General features: G+C 39.5%; 1 protein-coding gene across 1 annotated transcript in view; it reads left to right on the top strand.

Annotated features, from left to right (window-relative positions):
- The window catches only part of TOX (thymocyte selection-associated high mobility group box), a 538,067-nt gene that overhangs the window by 400,042 nt on the left and 116,291 nt on the right, over positions 1-21,734 (top strand). The window contains exon 4 of the mRNA XM_006899231.1: positions 19,930-20,211. Coding sequence (XP_006899293.1) covers positions 19,930-20,211 — 282 coding nt within the window. The remainder of the gene's footprint in view (positions 1-19,929; positions 20,212-21,734) is intronic.

The following is a 21,734-nucleotide window of genomic DNA, read 5'->3' as shown; positions in this document are numbered from 1 at the left end:
GGCTGGAGGGACAGCACAGGAGGGGAAGACCGTCTATGAGATGGATTGATTCGGTGACTGGGGTATTCGGGATGGGTGTGTCAGAGACGGTGTGGTTGGCGCAGGATAGAGCAGGGTTTAGGGCTGTTATGCATAGGGTCGCTATGAGTCGCAAACGACTCAACGGCACATAACAACAACATGCTTGATATGCCCATAAAGGTTTCTTTAGGGCTTGATGAAAAAATTCCAAGTTATTTTTGTAACATTTGTCTCCTGTTCCGGGATTGGTAAAATGATCTGTTAATGTAAATGTTAGTTACTTTTTTTTTGGGGGGGGGTGAAGGGTTATGTTTTAGTTTTTGCCAAAATATGTCAGTTAACGTGCCATCATTTCCTAGAGCCTTCTTTTTTGACAGTCCTTCAGAGAAGTTTTATCTTCCTCTTTCATCATCATTGCCTCTTGATCATAGATTGTTTCATGAAATTCTTCTATGTTAGCCTTTTTTTTTCTTTTACAGTGACTTTTTATACTCCTTCCATCATCTTTTAATGCTTCCTGGATCATTTCATATCCTGCCCATAGCATCATTAAGTATTGCAACTCAAGGCTTGAGTTTGTTCTTTGGTTCCTTCAGCTTAAGAAATGCCAAACCAGTGGTTTTCTGACTCCAGCTCTTTGCACATTTCATTATAATATTTTCCTTTGACTATGCAAAGGCATTTGACTGTGTGAATCCAAACAAATTGTAGCTAACCTTGAAAAAAATAGGAATCCCAGAACACTTGATTGTACTCATGTGAAACTTATACTTGGACCAGGAGGCAGTCATCAGAACAGAGAAAAGAAACACTTCATGGTTTAAACTTAAGAAAGGAGTGCATCAGGGATATGTCCTGTCTCCATATCTTTTCAGTTTGTATGTAGAATAGATTATTCAAGAAATTAGATTTTATGAGGAGGGGTGTGGCATCAGAATTGGAGTCATCAACAACCAGTGTTATTCAGATGATACAACCTTGCTTACAGAAACTGAGGAGAACCAGAAGCATTTGCTGCAGAAGGTAAAGGATTGTAGTCTTCAATATGGATTGAAGCTTAACATCAAGAAAACAAAGATCCTTACCACTGGGCCAATTGGCAGCACCATGATGGATAGAGAAGAGATTGAGGTCATTAATAATTTCAGCGTGCTTGGTTTCACAAGCTACACTCATGGCATCAACAGTAACGAAGTCAAAAGACAAATTGTACTGAGAAAGTCTGCTGTCAGGGACCTCTCCAAAGTACTAAAGAGCAATGATGTCAGTCTAGAAACTAAGGTGCTCCATCCTTCACAATTACTTGTCACACATCAGAGAGCTGGACAATGACAAGGATGACAGAAGAAGAATTGATGCCTTTGAGTTGTGCTGGAGAAGAGTATTGAACATACCATGGACCACCAGGATAACAAATAGGTTTGTCTTGGAGAGGGTGAAAACAAGTTTCTCCTTGGAGGCTAGGATTTTGAAGTTCCATCTCACATAGTTTAGGCATGTGGGCATGAGGAGCCAGTTTTTGGAGAAGGACATCATGCTCAGAAGGGTGGAGGAGGAGAGGAAGACCTCGGATGAGATGGATTGAGAAGATAAGTGGGGCAATCAGGGTAGGTGTGTTGGAGTCAGTGAGACTGACTCAGAGCTGTTGTCCATAAGGCCTCTCTGAGTCTAGACAACTCCACAGTATCTAACAACATCATGTTTGGTTTTGGTTCTTGTTATTTGGGGATTTTTCTTTTTTTTTTTTCTTTTTCTACTTAGAACAATTTGATATTGCAGAATATAGTTGGGTATAAAATCTTGAAACTACAGACTGTTTCTAGGTATTCTACTTAAAATATAAAATTCCTGACAAAAAATGTATTCATTCTTAACCAGAAATCAAACTGCAAGAAATTATCAGTTATTCTAGATGAATAAAGGAGATCTAAGTGATGCTACCAAGCCAAAGGTGGATGACTTTACTCTGTGGACCTCAGGCCTGTTTTTAATTATTTTTGATCAAACATTCTTCTAGGTTATTTAGCCCTGGTCTGTCCACTTGCTGTACAGAGGTAACTCATGGTGGCTGTGAAGCTGAACACTGTGTCACTGATGTATCAAATGTCATAATGGTTACCCACGGAGTATAGTGTTTGTTGGAGCTCCCCAATTAAAACAAGCTTGGAAGCAGCAGTGGCATCCACTTTGGAAATAGCTTGCCTCAGGAAACTCTGTGAACTTGGAGAAAGGATGAACATTATACAAGCACTCAGGTCTTTCATTCATAGGGTTGCTAAGAGTTGCCTATGACTCAACGGCACTTAACAACAACAACAGTGGCCTAGTGGTAAGAATCTGAGCTTCAATCCCCAACGGCACACCAGTTCAAATCTACCAGCTGCTCTGCAATCTCCTCCTGTGTGATTAAACTGCCTCTGAAAACTGCTGGAGGATCAGCTATGGGTCAGTTCTGAGTCGAGGGTGCACACTGCAATAGCTAGATGAATAAGGAACCCTGGTAGTGTACTGCTTATCATCTTGGGCTGCTAACAAAAGGTTGATGGTTCAAATGCATGAGCTACTTCACAGGAAAAAGATAGCCTTCTCTGGTAAAGATTTACAGTCATATTCTCGACAGTGGTGGGTTTGGTGTTTGAGGTATAATCATAGATTATTTTTGTTTTAGTGTAATTCACATTATCTTAGACGGAACTTTCCCTTTTTTGAAAATACAGCTCCTATGCCAGCCATGTTGATGACAAGTGTGAATAATCTTGCCTGGAGAGGTAAACAAATGCTATTGATTGCAGCTTTGTTTTATCTATTAATAGCCAGGAGCTCGAGTGACCTAGTTAGTGCTAAGGAGTTGTGTTACCAAACCAAAGTCATGCTGTTCAAATTCACCAGCTGCTCTGCTGGAGAAAAATGGTGATTTACAGTCTCTGAAAACCCACTAGAGGGTCAGTTATGAGTCAGCTCTCTCTTGGTGGCACACAACAACAATATTAATAGACCTCCCCAGTCTCCGTGGTCCACCCTGCAACGTCTGTGCAGTTCGCAGAGGCTCCTGCTACTGTGGTTTGTTGGTTGTTTTGTTTGTTTGGTTGGTTTTTTTGTTTGTTTGTTTGTTTTTGTGAGGTTTTGGGTTTGTTTGTTTTTTTATGTTTAATTCCTTCCTCTCAGCTTTTAGTCATCACAGGAAGTCACAGTCCTTCCTCACAATTTGGTAGAATTGCATTCTGGGTTGTTACAACAATCCTTTCTGATTTATATGAAGGAAGCTCCTTGGTGGCCTACTGGATAAGGGGTTGCGCTGCCAGCCCGAAGACAAGCAGGTCAAATCCGCCAGTTGCCCAACAGGAAAAAGATGAGCGATTATAGCAACAAAATTTGCTGAAGTCGATGGAGTCGGTTCTGACTCCATTGTGTTGAACTTGAAAGTTTTTGGTGGTTTGCAGTTTGATGATTGGCTTTCTTTTTAGATTTATATGATGGTGTACCGCACCCCCCCCCATGAGATCTTTGCACACAAAAACAATCCTGTCTATCTGTCTTCATTTCCCCCCACTCCCCAAAATCACTCGGAGTGCCAAACTTTGCTAATTTAAAAAAAAAAAAATATTTCGTTTCTTTGCAAGAGGAAATGTTTTCTCTTTTAGCTGCCTCCACCACAGCCATCCCTTCCAGACACTCTTGTTAACACATCTGGATGGCTAGTGAGAGCACCACAAAAAGGGTGTCATGGTTATGTGATAGGTTTTGAGATTGAGTAAGCTGGTGATCAATTCTACCTGATGCTCTTAATGAAGATTTATTCAGTGTTGTTGTTATATGCCATTGAATCAGAACTGACTCATAGTTGACCCTCCAGTGGGTTTTCAGAAGCTGTAAATCACATGAAGGAAATAGCTCATCTTTCTGCCCTGAAGTAGCCTGGATTTGAACTGCCTACTTTGAGGTTGGGATCTAAATGCTCTACCAACTAGGCCATAAGAGCTCCCTGGAAATCCTATAGAACAGTTCTACCCTGTCCTTTTGGGACATTGTAAGTAGGGATTGTCTTGATAGCAAAGAATAACAAACTAGTAAAAAAAAAAAGATAATGCAAATTAGTCATTATTAATACCTGATTATTGATTGAGAGGGTCTTTGTTAGTGGACATTGAAAGAGTTTAAAAATAAGGAAGATATTTGTCCAAATTAAAATTAAAACATGTATTTCATATATTCAAAATGAAAATGTGTGCTTCTGTAATAATAATTTTATTATCACCCAGCTACAGGACAGAGTTTTAATTATGACCTTTCTATCAGTAGAAGCCATGTATTTAGGATTAAGAGCTATTGCTCTAACTAGTCTAGTTAAAGACTATGGTTTGATACATTCCGGGCTTCAACTTTTATAAGAACCAGAGAATACCCCTAATAACACTTTTCTAATTTCACGGTTCAGTGCTCAGTCAGTAAAGATTTAAATAATTCAGAAAGAGAGCCTATTCTCTTTCTTTATTAGAAGTTTCGAGTCAGGAAAATTCTTTGACATTTAATAGGTTTTTAACCCTTTTAATAACTTTTTATAATAAAATTTATTGGCAGTTGTTTTAAAGAAAGGGATATTATATTAGCATGAATAGCAGCCAGTAGTTTCTATGATTAGTTTTGAGTCCTTGACCTTACATGACTCAAAGTTACAAAACCATAAATTAGTAAGCTGTATTAATAATAACTAAATTAGGAATAACCAGAAATATAGGCACTGTATGTAACGGCTTTATCCCATTATCTACCATGCTATAAAATTTTGGCAGGCAAATATTTGAATCGTTTAATTGTTTTAAAGGAGCTTAAGGTCACTTTCAATGTCAGATATTTTAAAGGAACTGAAAAATGCTGCCATTTTTCAAGACTGATTTTACCAGGTTATTAATACAATGCTTAATAGTGGAAGATTTCTCCTATCTTGGTTTCATGCTTTATAATGTTTTATAATATATTATTAAAAGGATTAGTGGATACTTTCCATAATGAAATACTAATTTAAAATTGTGCTTGTCTTCAAGCCCCCATTAAGTTGGGAGCATAAAAATGTTCTGTGAAAGGAAGATATCTGGTCCAAGCAGAATATAAGGTATTAATTTTGCTTCTTGAAATGTACTTTAAACCTGAATCTAGTGTGTGTACTTAATGATTTAAGGGCTTCCAAATGAACTCAAATATCACTTTTCTGAACTGATGCTAAGAAGTCAGTATTCCACTTGACATCTCCCTTTTTACTAGCATCCCATTAACATTCTAGCAGAAAGTATGACAGTATGTTAAACTTTAAGGTTTAAATTTAGTATGAAGAGCCATTTCAGCAGACTCAATGCTATAAATAGGCCAAGCCGGTTCTGCTGGGTAAAACCACTGTCTTCACCAGGGTCAATCTCTAGTACTGACCAATTTTCTTATCACCAACCACCCTTCCTGACTATTTTCTTTCATTCCTTTGGAAATAAGACACCTCATTCGGTCCCTTCTCTAGACAAATTGCAGTGCAGGAGATATGACTAGGTATTAATACATTTGACAACACTGTAAATAGGAGATGGTAGAGAAAGCACTGCCTCCGCTTGGCATTGCTGATGCCAAAAGCATGATCTGTTCATTGACTGTGACCACAAGTGGGAAGAGCTAATCCATCAACAATTATATTAAAAGTATAGTATTTTGAAGGAACTACTAATGTAGTTGTTTAGGGAACCAGAAAGGAAACCAGATGCTTCATAAAATCCTTTTTGACTAAAAAATGAAAGCCAGATCCACTGCTGTTGAGATCGCTCTTGACTCTGCTCCATAGGATTTCCTAGGAGATGTGGTGGCTTAGGGGTAAGGAGCTATGCTGCCAATTTGGAGAATGCAGTTCGAATCCACCAGCTGCTTTACAGGAGAGTGACGGACAGTCTCCTCCCATACAATTTATAGCCCCTGAAACCCAGCAGGAGAGTCAGCTGTGCATCGGTTCTGACTCCATGGTACAAAACAACAAACCTTTATGGAAGCAGACTGCCTGTGCAGTCTCTCTTGAAGCAGCTAGTGAATTAGAACCCCCAAGTTTGAGGTTAGCAACTAAATAGTTTAGCCACTGAACCACCAGGACATTTTTTTGGTTAGTCTGAGTTTTCAGTCGCTGAGTATTGCCACTAATTGGAATTTTAAGACATGTTCCTTACAGATAAAGAGTAGATTTACCTATTGACATTTGTGCTTTAAATCCTTGAGTAAGGCTGAGGAAAACTTTAAAAGCATCTGATGTCCCGCCTCAAGGTAGACTAGTATTGGTGTTGATATTTTAAAAAAATAACAATGTTGGCATGAAGCAGTCAGAAGTGATGTCTCAGCTTGCGTAAGATATGCATTTACAAATATTGGGTTGAAAAAGCATCACTGTCCTTCATAATCTCTCTAGAACATTTGAGATCCCAAGAGAAATTGTATGTCCAGAGAATTCTGGATGGCTTGTTATGTGTTAATTTTTTAGCTTCATGTATATCTACTAACCTTTTTGTTAGCCTTGATCAGAGAATTAATTGTTAAACTCAGATGCAAGTTCAGCCTTTAGATTAATGCTGAGACCCTGTGTTGTCTGCCCATAGGCCACCCCGCTTACTCTCAGCAGAGGTCTCCGCAAATGCAGGCCTTGGTACCATGTTGCTGGGCCACCATTGTGCCAGTGGCTTTCTGTGAACTAGAAGTAGTCAAGGACAGCAACAGGACTATTATGTGCAAGGTAAACATCAGGATCTTCTGAAGATGGCAAAACACATAGGCTACAAAATGAGCTTACATTTGAAAAAAAAAAACCCCAACCTTTAAATATACTGAATCTTCTGTACCCTTAGCCTTGGCTAACCCTCACAATTACACTTTAAAGCAAGCATTGAATGTCGGTGCGCTTCCCTCCTATTTGCTTCCTTAAACCTGACCGCCTCATGTAGTGCTTACCTTTTTGTCTGTTAACCTCTCTAGGAAAAAGAGCTGTTCAGCACAATTTTTATCTCCTTGTCCACTGGCGTGCACACAGTAGAATGAACAGGACCTGCCTCATAGTGCACACTCAACAAGTATTTGTTATTGAAATAAATCCTTGCTTTGCACAGGTGGAAAATGAGAGAAGGTCAGATAACCTGAAAGTAGGGCAGACAACTTGTTAGAGACACAGTCAGGCCTGGTGTGACTTTATGATTAGGATCTGCTCATACTTACTTCCACCTAGAATAAGGAAAGACTAAGGGAAAACATAAATTGGTGTGAAAGTTCTCTTTTAGATCTTCACAGAAATAATCCACACACATACTCAAGGCAACTGAGGTGCACAGGATGTGACAGAAAAAGAAGCCTAGTTCTACAGAGGAGGATCAAGGTCCAGCAAAGACTGGAGGACGTTGCAGGGCTGAGTGGCCTCCCTCTTTGACTTCTTGCTCTTCAACTTCTAACTCTTTGTTTATCCATGAGAGACTATACAAAAGACAAAAACAAAAGAAAATTAAACCCGTTGAGTTGACACAACACACAATAGCTCTAAACCCTGCTCTATCCTGAGCCAGTCTCACTGTCTTTGCACGTTCACTCTCATTACCTGTTACTGTTTAAATTCATCTCATCCAGGGTCTTCCTCTCCTGCTCTGTACCCTCTACACTTCTCCAAGGATTGGTCCCTCCTGGCAACATGCCCAAAGTATGTGAGATGGAGATTCAAATTCCTTGCCTCCAAGAAGCAGCTTGGTTTCATCCTCTCCGTTCTCTTGGTGGCCTGTGGTATATTCAGTACTCTTCTCAAGCACCACAACTCAGAGGCATCGATTTTTCTTCTGTAATCCCTAAGTCATTGTCCTTAGCAATGTAATTGTGAAGACCATGGTATGGATCAGGCCCGCCTTAGTCTTTTGTGCCTATAATTTGTTATCTATGCCTTTTGAAGCTTTCCAGTGAGGTTTTGCTCTGCTTGCAATTCAGCACACTTTAGTGTCAAGGATCTCATTCACCGGAGAGGGGACAGATTGCAAGTAAATAGTGGTCAAGTTATGGAAGTTCATATACAATTGTTTTTTGAGATGACTTTGATCTTACACAAGGATGTTAGTTCTATACAGCGCTTAAAAAAAAAAAAAAAGAATGCTGTCTAGTTAAAACTGCCTCACAGCTGACACTCCCGTGAATTTTTGAAGGCTGGAAATGTCACGAGAGGAGATGGCCTTTTTCTTCCATGGTGCAGCTGGTAGATTCAAATCCTCTGAGAGGTGCCACCTTTGGGTCAGCAGCACCGCTCCCTACAGACCAATAATTGTAAATCACAGTTTTTACTTTGTTTTGATAATTTATAAATATTTACCTAGTTTTGTGGCTACATATCTTAGTATATGTTAGTCTATTTTAAAGAAATATGAACTTGATCAATTCATATTTTCTATGGAGGAAATAAATAAAGATTCTAAACGTGAAGTTAGAAAACAAGTTTCTCTTTTAAAACTACAACAATAAAATTATTCTTAGAACCTTGAAGATAAAACCATTTTTATGGAAAAAATATCCAGCTCTTCTTTGGAAGTTCTTCCATATCTTTCAAACTACAGCATGCCGTATGCATTTGCATTTCTCTGGATTACCCATCTTTCAGTATCAATTATCAGTTTAAAACGTCAAAAGTTTAATAGCAATAATGTTAAAATAAAGTTTGTTTAAAGTATGCATGTTTAAATAATAAATAGACCATACAAGAAGATCATGCAGAAACAATTTCATTTGTTTGGACAACAAATAATTTAGCTCTCTTGTAGAAATGCATTTTGGAAAATAATACACAAAATTTGATCATTAAATTTGCCCATGCATTTGTTCTGGCACATGCATTTACATATTAATTGAATCACTGGCAAAAATATTTAATCAAAAGGGGGCTTAAATAATGTTAACATTTACATTCTTCTCCTAGACTCTCAGAGTGCATTATTCCCAAGAAAAATGAAACTGCTTATCCATGCTGGCCTAATTAATCATGCAAGGCTGGATGGAGTACCAAGAGCAGGTCTCAGAAGTTTTTCTTTAGATGCTAGGAACAGAATGTGTTTGATAGCATGTGTAAAAGGGACTGGAGGGGGAGCACTTGTCACAGTCTAATCCAGCTGGGTCTCCTTTGAGCCCTGGGGAGAACCAGCCATCAACATCCAAGGGTGTCAAATGCTGACAGGAGTAAATGGAAGGGCTTCAGAGATTCCTCAAGTCCTCTTGTTCCTGCTGCAACTGGCACATGGCCAGGCCTTGCATGCAAACAGCACAGAAAACGGCAGCTGGTGAGCTACATTAGCAAATAAGGCCTCGGGGCTACCCATGTTCCAGGGCTCTGTTCACCAACTGCTATTCACAGAAACAGCTGGATCAGAGGAGCGCATGCCAAGCCGTCGTTAGGGTTTTATGTGTACAACTGTTTTGATATAGATTGTCTGCTAGAGGCAGAGATAATGATAGCTTTCAAGGCTCACGTGTTGGACTAAGAAGGATGCTGATATCAGAAAGGAGAAAACAGGCTTTAGAAGGCTTTTGAGGCCCGCACAGCTCTCCAAGCTGAAATGCAAGCCATCAGCTGTTCTCCTGCTAGGCAGGAGACCTTGTCACTGCTTAGTCACTGGTATAACTACTGCCAGTCCAAGGAGGTGAGGGGCTGAGGGGGCAGTAGATTTCAGTTATGCCAAAATAATACCCAGGTTTTAAAATAATAATTCCAAATAAGCAACATGGATATTGTTCTATTTTTATTTTTTTTTACTCTTGGTCTTAGAGGCTTCTAGAAAAGAAAATGTGTGTGTTGTGTATATATATTTTGGGGTGTGTGTGTGTGTGTATACACACACACAGGGAGAATATGTGGACAGATAGAATATGCTGTTTTTATTGTGTGCTGTTGAGTCTGAACTGACCCATATTTGACCCTCAAGTGGATTTTCAGAGGCAGTTTAATTGCACAAGAAGAGATTGCCCATCTTTCTCCTCTGGAGCAGCTGGTGGGTTTGAACCCTGTAACTTTGTGTTGCCAGCACTGCTCCTTACCACTAGGCCACCAGAGATAGGATATATAGAGAGAGGGGTAAGTGGATTGATTTACTTCAAGGGGACTAACTAACTAAAGGGGGGGGGGGAATACAGTTGCCATCGTCAGTCCCGATTTATGGCGCCCCTTATGTGCTCCATAGTTTCCAATACTATGACATTTCAAAACAAGTCCCCAGCCCTTCCTTTTGAGATGCCTCTGTGGGGTTCAAAGCACTATTATAAACTCCTCTGAGTGACACTAGCGAGTCCAGAATCCACAGGTCAGACCACCTGGTGGAGACTCCCACAGACTGTGTCCATAACCCCTTAGTCAGGACTAGACGAGCAGAGAACTTTCTGACTGAATCTCCATTTATAGCAGGGAAGCAGAGCATGCCCAGGGAAGCTCCCTTTTGGATCCTGAGGCCTTCAGTTACTGATGAAAGTCCACTTGTATCATGGATGATAGCTTTACTTTTACCTGAGGCTAACTAATTGAAACACATGTATCTATATAACTTTGTAACAACTAGACTAGTGTTTTTCCAAACAGTGGCCTAATCTAGCAAAGTTAACACATAAAAATGAACCATGACTTTGTTTTCAATGATAACTAAAGGAATTAAAATGAAATCATAGGATGGAACACTTACCAAAACTGTATCTGAATTTTCTTGTTTAAGCAATAGTCTTCACCTGGCGCTCCTTCGCTTAGGGAGGGGCCGAGGGTGGAAGGGACAATGGTATGAGCAATGGGCTGTGGGCCATTATCCATGTGCCAGGTCAGGATTGAGAGTGTATCCACGTACCCAGCAGTGCTCCACGTTCCTAATTGATTTTAACTAAACTATTGTTTGTCATTAATTGGAAAAAAAGACCTCAAAGTAATTCAATTCAAATTTCCTCTTCATTTTTATAATCTTCCTTTGCCACTATATTAATTGACATTCATTAACTCCTGTAGATATGGAACAATTTTGATCCTCAGTACCAGTTGGTAAAATTTAAGAAAACAATTAGGATTTTCAAAAAAGTGGAATCTAGCACTCATTTTCAAGTCAATTAAATTATCCAAATGGCAAGATAAATATTAAAGAACCATTCTAAATATAATGCACCACAGACATTTGTAAAAAAAACATGATACATCCACTAGAAAGTGCCTTCCAGACAACTGTTGATCTGTGCTGTCAAGTCAACTTTGACTCATTAATAATGCAAGACTAGAATTACCTTGTGAAGTTTCCTGCTTGTAATCTTTAAGGGAGCAGATTGTTGGGCCTATTCTCCTGCAGAAATCAGTGGTCAGAACAACTGACCTTTCTGTTAGCAGCCACGCACTTAATCATTGCACCAGGGCTCCCCTTGAGATCATTATCATTAATTTGGTGCCAACTCATCGTGACCCTGTGCATGAGACAGTTAAGTCCTAAGAACTTAGCAGATGTAGTCCCAAAGATGAAGGATTTGTGTTACTGTTTCTGTGAAGTCAGCAAGCCAAAAAAGTTTAAAAAAAATTTAAGAAACATGTGTCAAGCACCTACTGTGTGTCAAGATCTTTGCTATATACTAAGGCTACAATAATGAAGAGAATAGATCCTATTTCTACTTTTTCTTTTTTCAGGTTAGTTTAGTAAAATATAGGTAGCAAAACCATGTTAACCATTGTTAAGCAAAAAATTAAATGACTTTTATTATATTTATCTGATTGTGACACCTACCATTATCCATTTCTTATGTTTTCATCACCCCTACAGAAACTCAGTACCCCTTAGCAATAATTCTCCATGCCCACTCCACACTCCTCCTAACCCCCGTAACCACTAATCGACTTGATGACTGAATCTACTTCTGGAAAATACCATCCATTGGAAAGCTGTGGAGCACAGTTCTACCTTGACACACAGAGTAACCATGAGTCAGAATCAGCACTGTACCAACTGAGGGGCAGAAAGGCTTGTGAGGAGTGTTAGATGGAAGGGCTTGAAGTTGTTAGGTGCTGTCGAATTGAACACAACTCATAGCGACGGTATGAATAGCAGGTCTGATCCCCGACCTATCCTGTGCTATCCTCATCATTCCTGGCATACTTGAGCTCATTGCAGAAGTCACTATGTCAATCCATCACCTTAAAGGTCTTGCTCTTATTTGCTGACCTTCCATGCACAATGTCCCTTTTCCAAGGAACAACCTCTTCCAGCCTCATGCCCAAAATATGTGAGATGAAGCTTTGCCATCCTTGCTTCCAAGGAGCACTCAGGCTTCACTTTTCCAAGAAGTACCTATTTGTTATTTTGGCAATCCAAGGGATAATGATTGAAAAGACCATGCAAAGAAAAATAGACATTAATAAAAAGATGTTTCTATCTTGTGACTAATACTAAATGAAGGTCATAAGAAAAAAATATCAAAATGATTAGTTTATACTTGCAACATTTATTATAACCAGCAATATTCTTTTTAAAATACATATAATACCTTTTAGTTAAGTGACATTTCATGAGGGACTCAAAAAGAAAGTATTTATGGACTAATTACAGGAAGTTTGAAAGTTTATACACAATAAGACCAAGTAATTATAAAATAACACCACATCAAGACAGAACAAACAAAATACCATGACCATTCAGAAAGAGAAGAGTCTTTAGCCTTGTAAATGAAAAATATATTTAGGGATGTGTGAGAAAGGTAATGGTGAAAAGAGAACAAGTATATAAATTAATTATATTTCACTTTCTTTGTTTATGTGAAGTCTTTCTTTCATGTGGAGGTTTGAGTTTATTTAACCTCTTCCAACTTCAGGTTTTTTTAAAAAAAATCTGAAGTTGATTGCCATCAAGTCAAAACGGATTCAGTCTGACACCCACCCCCCACAACCCCCCAGTGGTTTTGGAGGCTATAAATCACAGTGGAGCTTCCAAAGAGCCACTGGTAGATTCGAACCACCAGATTAAGTGCCACCTTTGGATGACCAACACAAGTCCCTAAGCACACCACCATAGCTCCCTTAAGCAATACAGTATGTAATACAGTAGCCTTATGCAAAAGCATTTGTCCTACACAGCTACTTCAAAGAGGATTTTAGGGTTATACATGCTTTGTAGAATGACTCTAGGAGTGTTCTTCTTTTCTATTTTTTTTTTTAATAATTTGAGTAGAATTGATGATCGCTTGTCGCTGAATGTTTGGTAGAATTCAGCCATAAAGCCATCTGGCCCAGGACTTCTTTTGTGGGGGAGCCTTTTTATGACTTGCTCAGTTTCTTCTTTTGTTATGGGTCTATTCATTTCTTCTGTGTCTGACCTCATCCATCAGGGTAAGGCATGAATTTCTAGGAATTTGCCCATGTCCTCAAATACTGTATAGAACAGTGGTTTTATAATGGCTTTGTAAAAACTGAAGGATAATGAGATATGGATGAATATAGAAAGATGGAAGGGGAGAAGGTAGGGAGGCTGAGGGTGGTGGACAGTGGTAGGAAATCACAAGGTTGCAGCATTTGGTGGGTGGAAGGAAGGAGTGGAAAAAATATGTACATGAATGAAAATTTTTTTTAAAATAAGATTTTAGGACTCAGTAAGTTGAAGTATTGTACAAATCACAAATCCTGAGAGGTTTTACCCTTTCTTTTTAAGATTTCAGACCAAAATGTTTCAAACAAAAATATTTCTTTTTTTTTTGAAAGAGCTGTCTTTTATTCTTTTTTTTTAATAATTTAGTTTGTTTATTTTTCATTTCAGTGAACATCTACAGAGATTTTGGAATTCCGTTCATTCATTGTTGCACCCTTCTCCCCGCACACCCCCCTGCCCCCCCCCGTTTGCACCTCTCCTTGAAAAGCAAAAGAAAAACTCCCTCACCGGTACACAATCCCCCCGCACCTCCCAAACCGCACCCCCCACCCCCAAATATAATCCACTCTGCAACCCTCATTGCGTACTCCTACGATAAAAATAATGCCCTAAAATATAATACTTTTAGACTATTCTCTCCCCCATAGACTTCAATGCCGTAAACATATTTCATCCAGTTTTTCTCAGTCTTACCCCCACCCCAATGCCAGCCTCATTCTACAACAGTGGCACCATATAGCATTTGTCCCTTTGTGACTGAGATACCTCACTCAGCATAATGTCCTCCAGGGTCACCCATTTTGAATAATATTGCATGAGTTCCTTGTTTTTCAATGCAGCATAGTATTCCATTGTGTGAATATACCACAGCTTCTCTACCCATTCATTTGTTGATGGGCATTTAGGTTGTTTCCAACTCCTTGCTATTGTAAACAAAGCCGCGATCAACATGGGTATGCATCTATCTACTTGGATGTCATTTATGGTCTCTTTAGGGTATATTCCCAGTAGTGGAATTGCTGGGTCAAATGGTATCTTTATTTGCAACTTTTTGAGAAAGCGCCACAATGCTTTCCACAGTGGTTGCACCATTTTACACTCCCACCAACAGTGAACAAGGGTTCCTGTCTCTCCACAACCTCACCAGCACTTGTTGCTTGCTGTTCTGTTAAATTTTGCTAGTCTTACTGGAGTGAGATGATATCTCATGGTTGTCTTGATTTGCCTCTCTCTCAGAGCTAGGTAGGGATTTTGAACATTTCTTCATGTGCTTGTTGGCCATCTGAATGTCTTCCTTGGTGAAGTGTCTGTTCATATCCTGTGCCCATTTACAAAAATATTTCTTAAATGAGGAAGAAGCAGCATAGAAATGTGAGCCAAGAAGAGAAATGGAGGCAAAGAACAGAAGCAGGGATATTGGTGCCTTTAGCATCATTTAATGTCTCGGTGACAGTTTGGTAGACAGATGTTACTGAAGCCCTGGCTCATGGAGATCAATTTTACAACATTCTTCAAGAAAGACGCTAAGGCTTTCTTTTGGGGAAGAATGGTTAAGCAACAATTATGAGTGGATAGATAGATGAGTGTGTAGGGGATTCAAAGGAAAGCAGATGGAAGAGATGTTTCAGAGTAGAAGCAACACAACTCAGAAAAATTGGGAAGAAAGGAGGCTAAGCTGTTGAAATAACTGAGTAGAGGTGAAGAAAGCCTGAGCATCAGCTGAAATTGGAAGTGTGTACAAAAATAAGTTTGCAAAAGAAGAAATCATGTTCTATTTCTTGTAGACAGACTATCCAAGTACTGATGTCTAACCGGGAGTTACAAAGTTAGGCCTGAAATTCAGCTCCAACCTGTACATTGTCATTTAGATGGTCCCCTTTTAGTAAAGCCATGGTATGACTTAGTTGGGTATGAGAAGCGCAACTAAGAACAGAAGGCTTAAGGTTGGTAAATTGAAGGCAGAACAGAAGTCATTGAAAGAATTTAGGAAGAGTTAAAACAATGGCTGCTACTAAGCATGATTTAAATTGTTCATAATGTATTTAAAATGTGGCTTAATAACAGGATACAGTGTTATCCAAGTTGAGGTTTTATATTTGACTTTAAGGATCTGCAGTCGAAATTAATAAGGTCCCCTGTACCCCCAGATAAAAAGTGTAGCCTGAGGGTTGACCAGAAGGGAGGAGAGAGGAAGGAAAAGAAGCAGAGATTAGTGAATGATGGGGAGGGGAAGAGGAAAAGGAGAGTCCAGGAGGTTTTGTTAGAATATGATACAAAGGATTAATGTAATGAAGCGAACATGTATGAGTGACAGAATGAAAACTTACTTTTTAAAGAAGAATCTGTAGTCAGTATTGTTCTAAGAAAGCTTGTTATTTGCCTTACAGTCAGAACTGACCCAAAGCTGACCCTCCAGCAGGTTTTCAGGGGCAGTTTAATCACAGCAGAGGAGGCTACCCATCCTTTTCCAAAGGAGCAGAAGCTGGTGGATTCAAACCCTGTGCCTCCCAGATTATAGCACAACTCCCTTCTAAGAAAACTAGTAATCAGAAACTTGCATTGAGTTGACTGTCTTTACCCTTCAGTAATACGGTTTACTAACTTCCCCCGAGCTTGTACATTTTGGAGGAAGCTAGGATGGTATAACATTGGTGGAGTTGGACTGCTGACTCACAGGTGGTTCACATCCACCAGTGGCTCTGGGGGAGAAGGGTGAGATTTACAGCTACAGAAGTCCACTAGAGTGTCAGCTATGAGATCGTTCTGACTCTGATGACAATGAGAATCAATGTCTTTTAGCCATTGATGAACACTGAGCCTCTTTATATCAAAGAATATAAAAGGGAAGCGGGAGTGTCCTGATTCTGAAATGATCCATATGGGGGCTAGTTTCTGACTGAGTGAACTGCTTTTAAGGACTGAGGAGATGGGCTGGTGTCCTGATTTGAGCATGTGCCACCTTCCACGTGGAAACTTGCTTTGCTGAGAAGTTAAAGTTACCATTTGTCTGGCCCAACACCATAGATAACATGTTGTCTTTGAACTAATGAAGAGTCTGTTTTTAAAAAGGTGCCTTATTGATTACAATTGTCCTTACTTAAACTGATTCCTTTCCCCTCCTTAGTCATTCTTTACCTCCTTCTGCTACTCACATGAGAATGAAAGTGCAGATTTCAGTGCTCAGAGATCTACCCAGGAACTTAAATAAACATGGGGGGAAGAAGGAAAATAAAATCTCACCACAAAATAGTAGTGCAATGAAGAGATAGCTGAGATTGTATTGGGCCTTTGAAGACTTTTGATTGTAGTCATAAAAAAAAAAGGCAAAAAACACTCTGACTGCACCTTCTCCAAGACTTATCCCTTTGTTCTCCTGAATATCCGTGGAATGTTCATTGCTCTTCTCCAACACCACAGCTCAAGGGCATCTAGGCGACAATTATTTAAATATTTTTTTAAGCAATACGTTCCTTAAAGCATGAGTTTTCCTAGTTGTTGTTGTGTACTGTGAAGTTGAGATCAACTCATAGCTGACCCTCCCAGTGGGTTTTCAGAGGCAGTAAATCACACAAAAGCAGATTGCCCACCTTTCTTCTATAGAGCATCAGAGAAAGAAAGGAAGACCCCACAGGATGGACTGCTTTGGTGGTTACCACAGTGATCTTGACCATGACAGAGATCACGAGGATGGTCATCTTAGAGATCCTATGAGTCACTGTCGACTTGATGGCACCTAACAACATCTTTCCCCTTTAGTTATTTTATTTATTCACTGTCTATATTGAACAAATAACCTGAGTACCTGGATTTTATGAAGAGGAATGTGGCATTAGGATTGGGTAGAGTGCAATATGCAGCTTACACAACCGTGCTTGCTAGAAGTGAAGAAGACTTGAAGCACTTCAAGGTCATCCCTCTGAAAATCTGCTGGAGGGTCAACAATGGGTCGTTTCTGACTTGATAGCAAACAAGATGAGCCTGAAAAACCCAGGGGCATCTAAGAACAAGAACTGCTGGTGACACACATTAAGAATATTTGTGAAAATTTGTGTTATTTCTAAAGATTAGATGTTGAAAACTTTCATGAACCAGTTGGCATCCAGTTGACCTGATTCATGGGGACCCTAAGGGTGTCAGAGTGGAACTCCATAGCATTTACAGTGGTTGACTTTTCAGAAGCAGGTCACCAGCCTGCCTTTCAGGGAACCCCCAGCGAGAGGCAAACCTCCAGCCTTTTTCCTCAAAGAAGGAACCCAATTTTAGTGACTATAAGAGGAGCAATAAGAATACACTCTATAAAAACAACCATTCGTTTACATAGATGATATTTGAAAGTCAGTCTAAATTTCCTTTAAATAAATGTATCTGTCTCTACTAGCATGCTCCAAATGGAATCAACTGTTTAATGCAGAATATTTGAGACTCAGTTGAAAAGAGAGAAAAATTTTATTTCAAGCTCTATGGTTTCTTCAAGTCATTTGTGGTCTTTGGGGTGTATTTATTAATTTATATATTTATTCAATAAGCATTTGACAGACTTTCACTGTGGCCCATACCTTAGTTGTCCCTATCAGGGCATCAGAGTGTCATTCAGGACCTTGCAACTCCAAGTTCATTACTGAGTAGTTGTTGTTATGTGCCACTGAGTCATGTGCAACTCAGAGTGACACTATCTATGTACAACAGCTCTGAACCCTACTCTACCCTGAGCCAACCTTATTGTCTTCTACACCCCCACCACCATTACCCCAGTCACTGAATCAATCCATCTCGTCAAAGGCCTTCCTCTCCTGTGCTAGCCCTCCAAATTTCCAAACATCATGTCCCTTACCAAGGACTTGTCCCTCCTTGCAACATGCCCAAATTATGTCAGGTGAAGTTTCAGAATTTTTGCCTCCAAGGAGCAGCCTAGTTTCATCCTCTCCAGAATGAAACTGTTTGTTGCTTAATGAGGAACTTCATAAAAAATGAAAATCATTGGCTACTTCTGAAGGGTTAAAGAAAATCAATCTGAATTAAGCAAGAATATAGCTCAGCCTAGGAGAGAAGATAGAAAAATTGTGAAGCCACCTTCAGTCTTCACCCAAAAAACCCAAAAGCCTAAAGTACCTAAGGTAGCTGTGTCTGAGAAGATAAATAGAAAAACTTAAGAGATTGGTGGAATTGACTAGCATAAGTAATAATATAAGAATTAATCTAGGAATGCTAGTATCAGAACTCATGGTAGATTTGGAAAACCCCATACAAACAATGCAGGGCAGGCTCTGGGGCCCGGACCAGCCCCAATTTCAATTTCAGATGGATCTAGCTAGATGAGTAAGATGACAAGAGAGTGTTGGTAGAAAATTATTTTGTCGTCCCATCCCCCCCAATCACCCACCCCTAAAACCTGTGACTTGGTTACTTTCACAGTATTTTCCTATCACAGTGACATTTGCAGACAGGCAATTACTGGGCAATCTTGGCACCATGTGAATTTTTTTTTTTATTAAACAGGTTAAGATAACTACCTTAATTTTATTTTTCAGTTCCAAAATGTCACTAGAACCATATATCCCTTCACCTCTATTCCATATTTCCCTTCTCCCATTTTTTGTTCCCATTTTTAACTCCCTGTCCAAGTATGAATTCCTGCAGCCCCTTCAGAGGACAGGAACAGAGCTGCTCTTGTAAGCACCACAAAATACTCCCCATTATTTTACATTTGAAAATGCTGGAGCAACGTTCCGTGAAATCTACTGCTCTTACGCAGCACATTTAATCCCTTAATACATTCGGAGCTTCATCCTCCAGTGTTTTTAATTCTAATCCTTGCAGAGATGAACTTCATTGCTTCAATTACAAGAGTGAGTCTCATTAAGGCTAAAAAGCAGTGACCCAGATAGCATAATGGATTAATATGGTGACCTTGCAACTTTAGCGCTCTACTTTCAAATCTGACTGAGCGGGCAAATTATTTCAATAGTCAATTAATCAATTGGTTAATACCCACCTATAAGTGTAATGAAATGGTAGATCATTTTATCCAGTGCTAGCCGATCTAGAATTGAACTGAGAACCATAGCACACTTATTAACTCCCAAGACCTTTCTTAAATAATCAGAATAAAATAAATAGGGTTTAATGAATTGCTGTGAGTGCTGTAATCACTAATAATTGTCTAACTTTGACAGACATTCTCATAAGCATCAATATTTTGAAACTTACACTGTATAAATCTATTAATGGTGCATGTTTACATTCAATCAGTACAGAAAGACTATAAATAAAACAGATAAGAGAGTAATGAAATGTGATGTTAAATTAATTCTCAAGTTCTGTTCATTTGATAATAGCACCTGTGTTGATATATACTGTGTGGCTTATTTTACACCAGAAAAAATAAAATAAAAATAAACGTGTGTAGCTCAGCAGGATATTCTGCAGTGGAGAGAGAGAGAGAGGGAAAAAAAAACTTGTTAGAAAGATATTTATGAAAAATCACTCTGTTCTCGTTTTCGTTTTGTAGATGCAAGATATCCGGAACCCCGAGGGAAGCCAATACAGTGCTCACCCTCAGATGACAGCGATGAGACCTCGAGGCCAGCCTGCCGATGTCAGACAGCAGCCTGGGGTGATGCCACATGGGCAGCTGACCACCATTAACCAGTCTCAGCTTAGTGCCCAGCTTGGCTTGAACATGGGAGGAAGCAACGTGCCCCACAACTCACCTTCTCCACCTGGAAGCAAGTCTGCAACCCCTTCGCCATCCAGCTCAGTGCATGAAGATGAAGGAGATGAGAGCTCGAAGGTAAGGCTGCACAATGTGTCTGCGCAACTGAAGCCAGCAGCCCCCCAGGCATTCTGTGACACACAGCTGGCATGTGAGGCTGCAAGTTCTAACTATATACATCTTAAGGGGAAGCATTGGGGGCATGGGAAATAACACTCTTTTCCCCAAAACATGGGATTGTACTCTGAATGGTTTAAATCATCTACTTAACAAATTACACTTAGAAATCCACAATGCATCCTTAATTCAGGCATGTTAAGCATAAAAATAGTTGGAACGACTAACATGTATAATGAATAATACAGAATGAATCTTTAACACTCATCATTAAAACAGCCATCTCAGAGCAGAAATCTGTTTCAGTGTAAACATGTGGGTTTATTGGTGTTGTTTTAATGTAGTAAATGTGTATACAATAGAATCGTTGTCAGCTCAAGAGTATCTTTCTCCACAATTCGGTGGCATGAACTTCATTCCTCCTGATGTTCAATTATCACTATTGTTTGTGTTCCAAAACTATGTGTTTTCAAGAAAGCAACACCCTGGGAATACAATGTACAATAATCCATCTCTCCTGGTCTTCTTTCTATCCCTGTCTTATACTGTGTATAAAATGTTAAATATGATCGTTAGATGAAACCTTTGAGATCGTCTGGTCTGACTGTTTCATAGGGCTGGGGGCCTAAACCATGGGGAGTTACTCGTCAAGATATCTCAGCTTGCTCAGCTTCTGACCTCACAATGGCACCTTTCTGGCAGTTCAAATCATAGTGGCTCCATAAGTGAATGATAGGCTGTCTCCTCCTAAGCAATTTACAGCCTCAGAAACCCACCAGACTGACTGGTGAGCCCGTCCTGACTTGACACAATAAAAAAGTGAGGTTGTGAACTATTTTATAATGAAAATTAATTAACTGAGGACCAGGGATATGGTGTCAGGATTGTCCCTTCCAGAAGCAAAACTTGGGTGTTTGTGGTGTCCCCTTTCTCAACCCCAAGCCAGTGTGGTTACCTGTTTCACTGTGTCTGTCTGATGGTGCCACTTTTGTAACATTGTTTCAATGAGAAAAGAGGTCTTAAACTGAAATAATGACTACAGAAGGAAGTTCTTAGCTCCTTAAAGTACTAAAGGCATTTTTAAAAAATTGACAAAACTGAGTACACTCCCAACATAATCTTTTATCACTTTACAAGTCAAGTGTCTTCTAAATGTGTCTCAAAGAGAAAAGCTCTGTGCCTATAACTGTAAAAAAACCCACTCGTGATGTTGTAAGTACTTAATATCCACCCACTTGTTTTATTATTCTTTTAAAAAAATTTTATTAATGAAAGGTGCACTCTGAGTGCCCCTTGGAGGTAAAGATGGCAAAGCTTCGTCTCTCATACTTTGGACATCTTGCTTGGGAGGCTAATCCTTGAAAAGGGTTATCATGCTTGGAAAGGTGGAGGGTCAGCGAAAGAGAAGAAGGTCTCTATCAAGATGGATTGGCACAGTGACTGCAGCAGTGAGTGGGCTCAAGAGGTGGGAGGATGGCACAAGG

The sequence above is a fragment of the Elephantulus edwardii genome, unplaced genomic scaffold, assembly GCF_000299155.1.
Source record: "Elephantulus edwardii isolate Elephantulus edwardi_28Jun2011 unplaced genomic scaffold, EleEdw1.0 scaffold00248, whole genome shotgun sequence".
Classification (NCBI taxonomy): Eukaryota; Metazoa; Chordata; class Mammalia; order Macroscelidea; family Macroscelididae; genus Elephantulus; species Elephantulus edwardii.
Note: the sequence above shows the minus strand (reverse complement) of the source record. Positions and strands in the feature narration are given on the sequence as shown.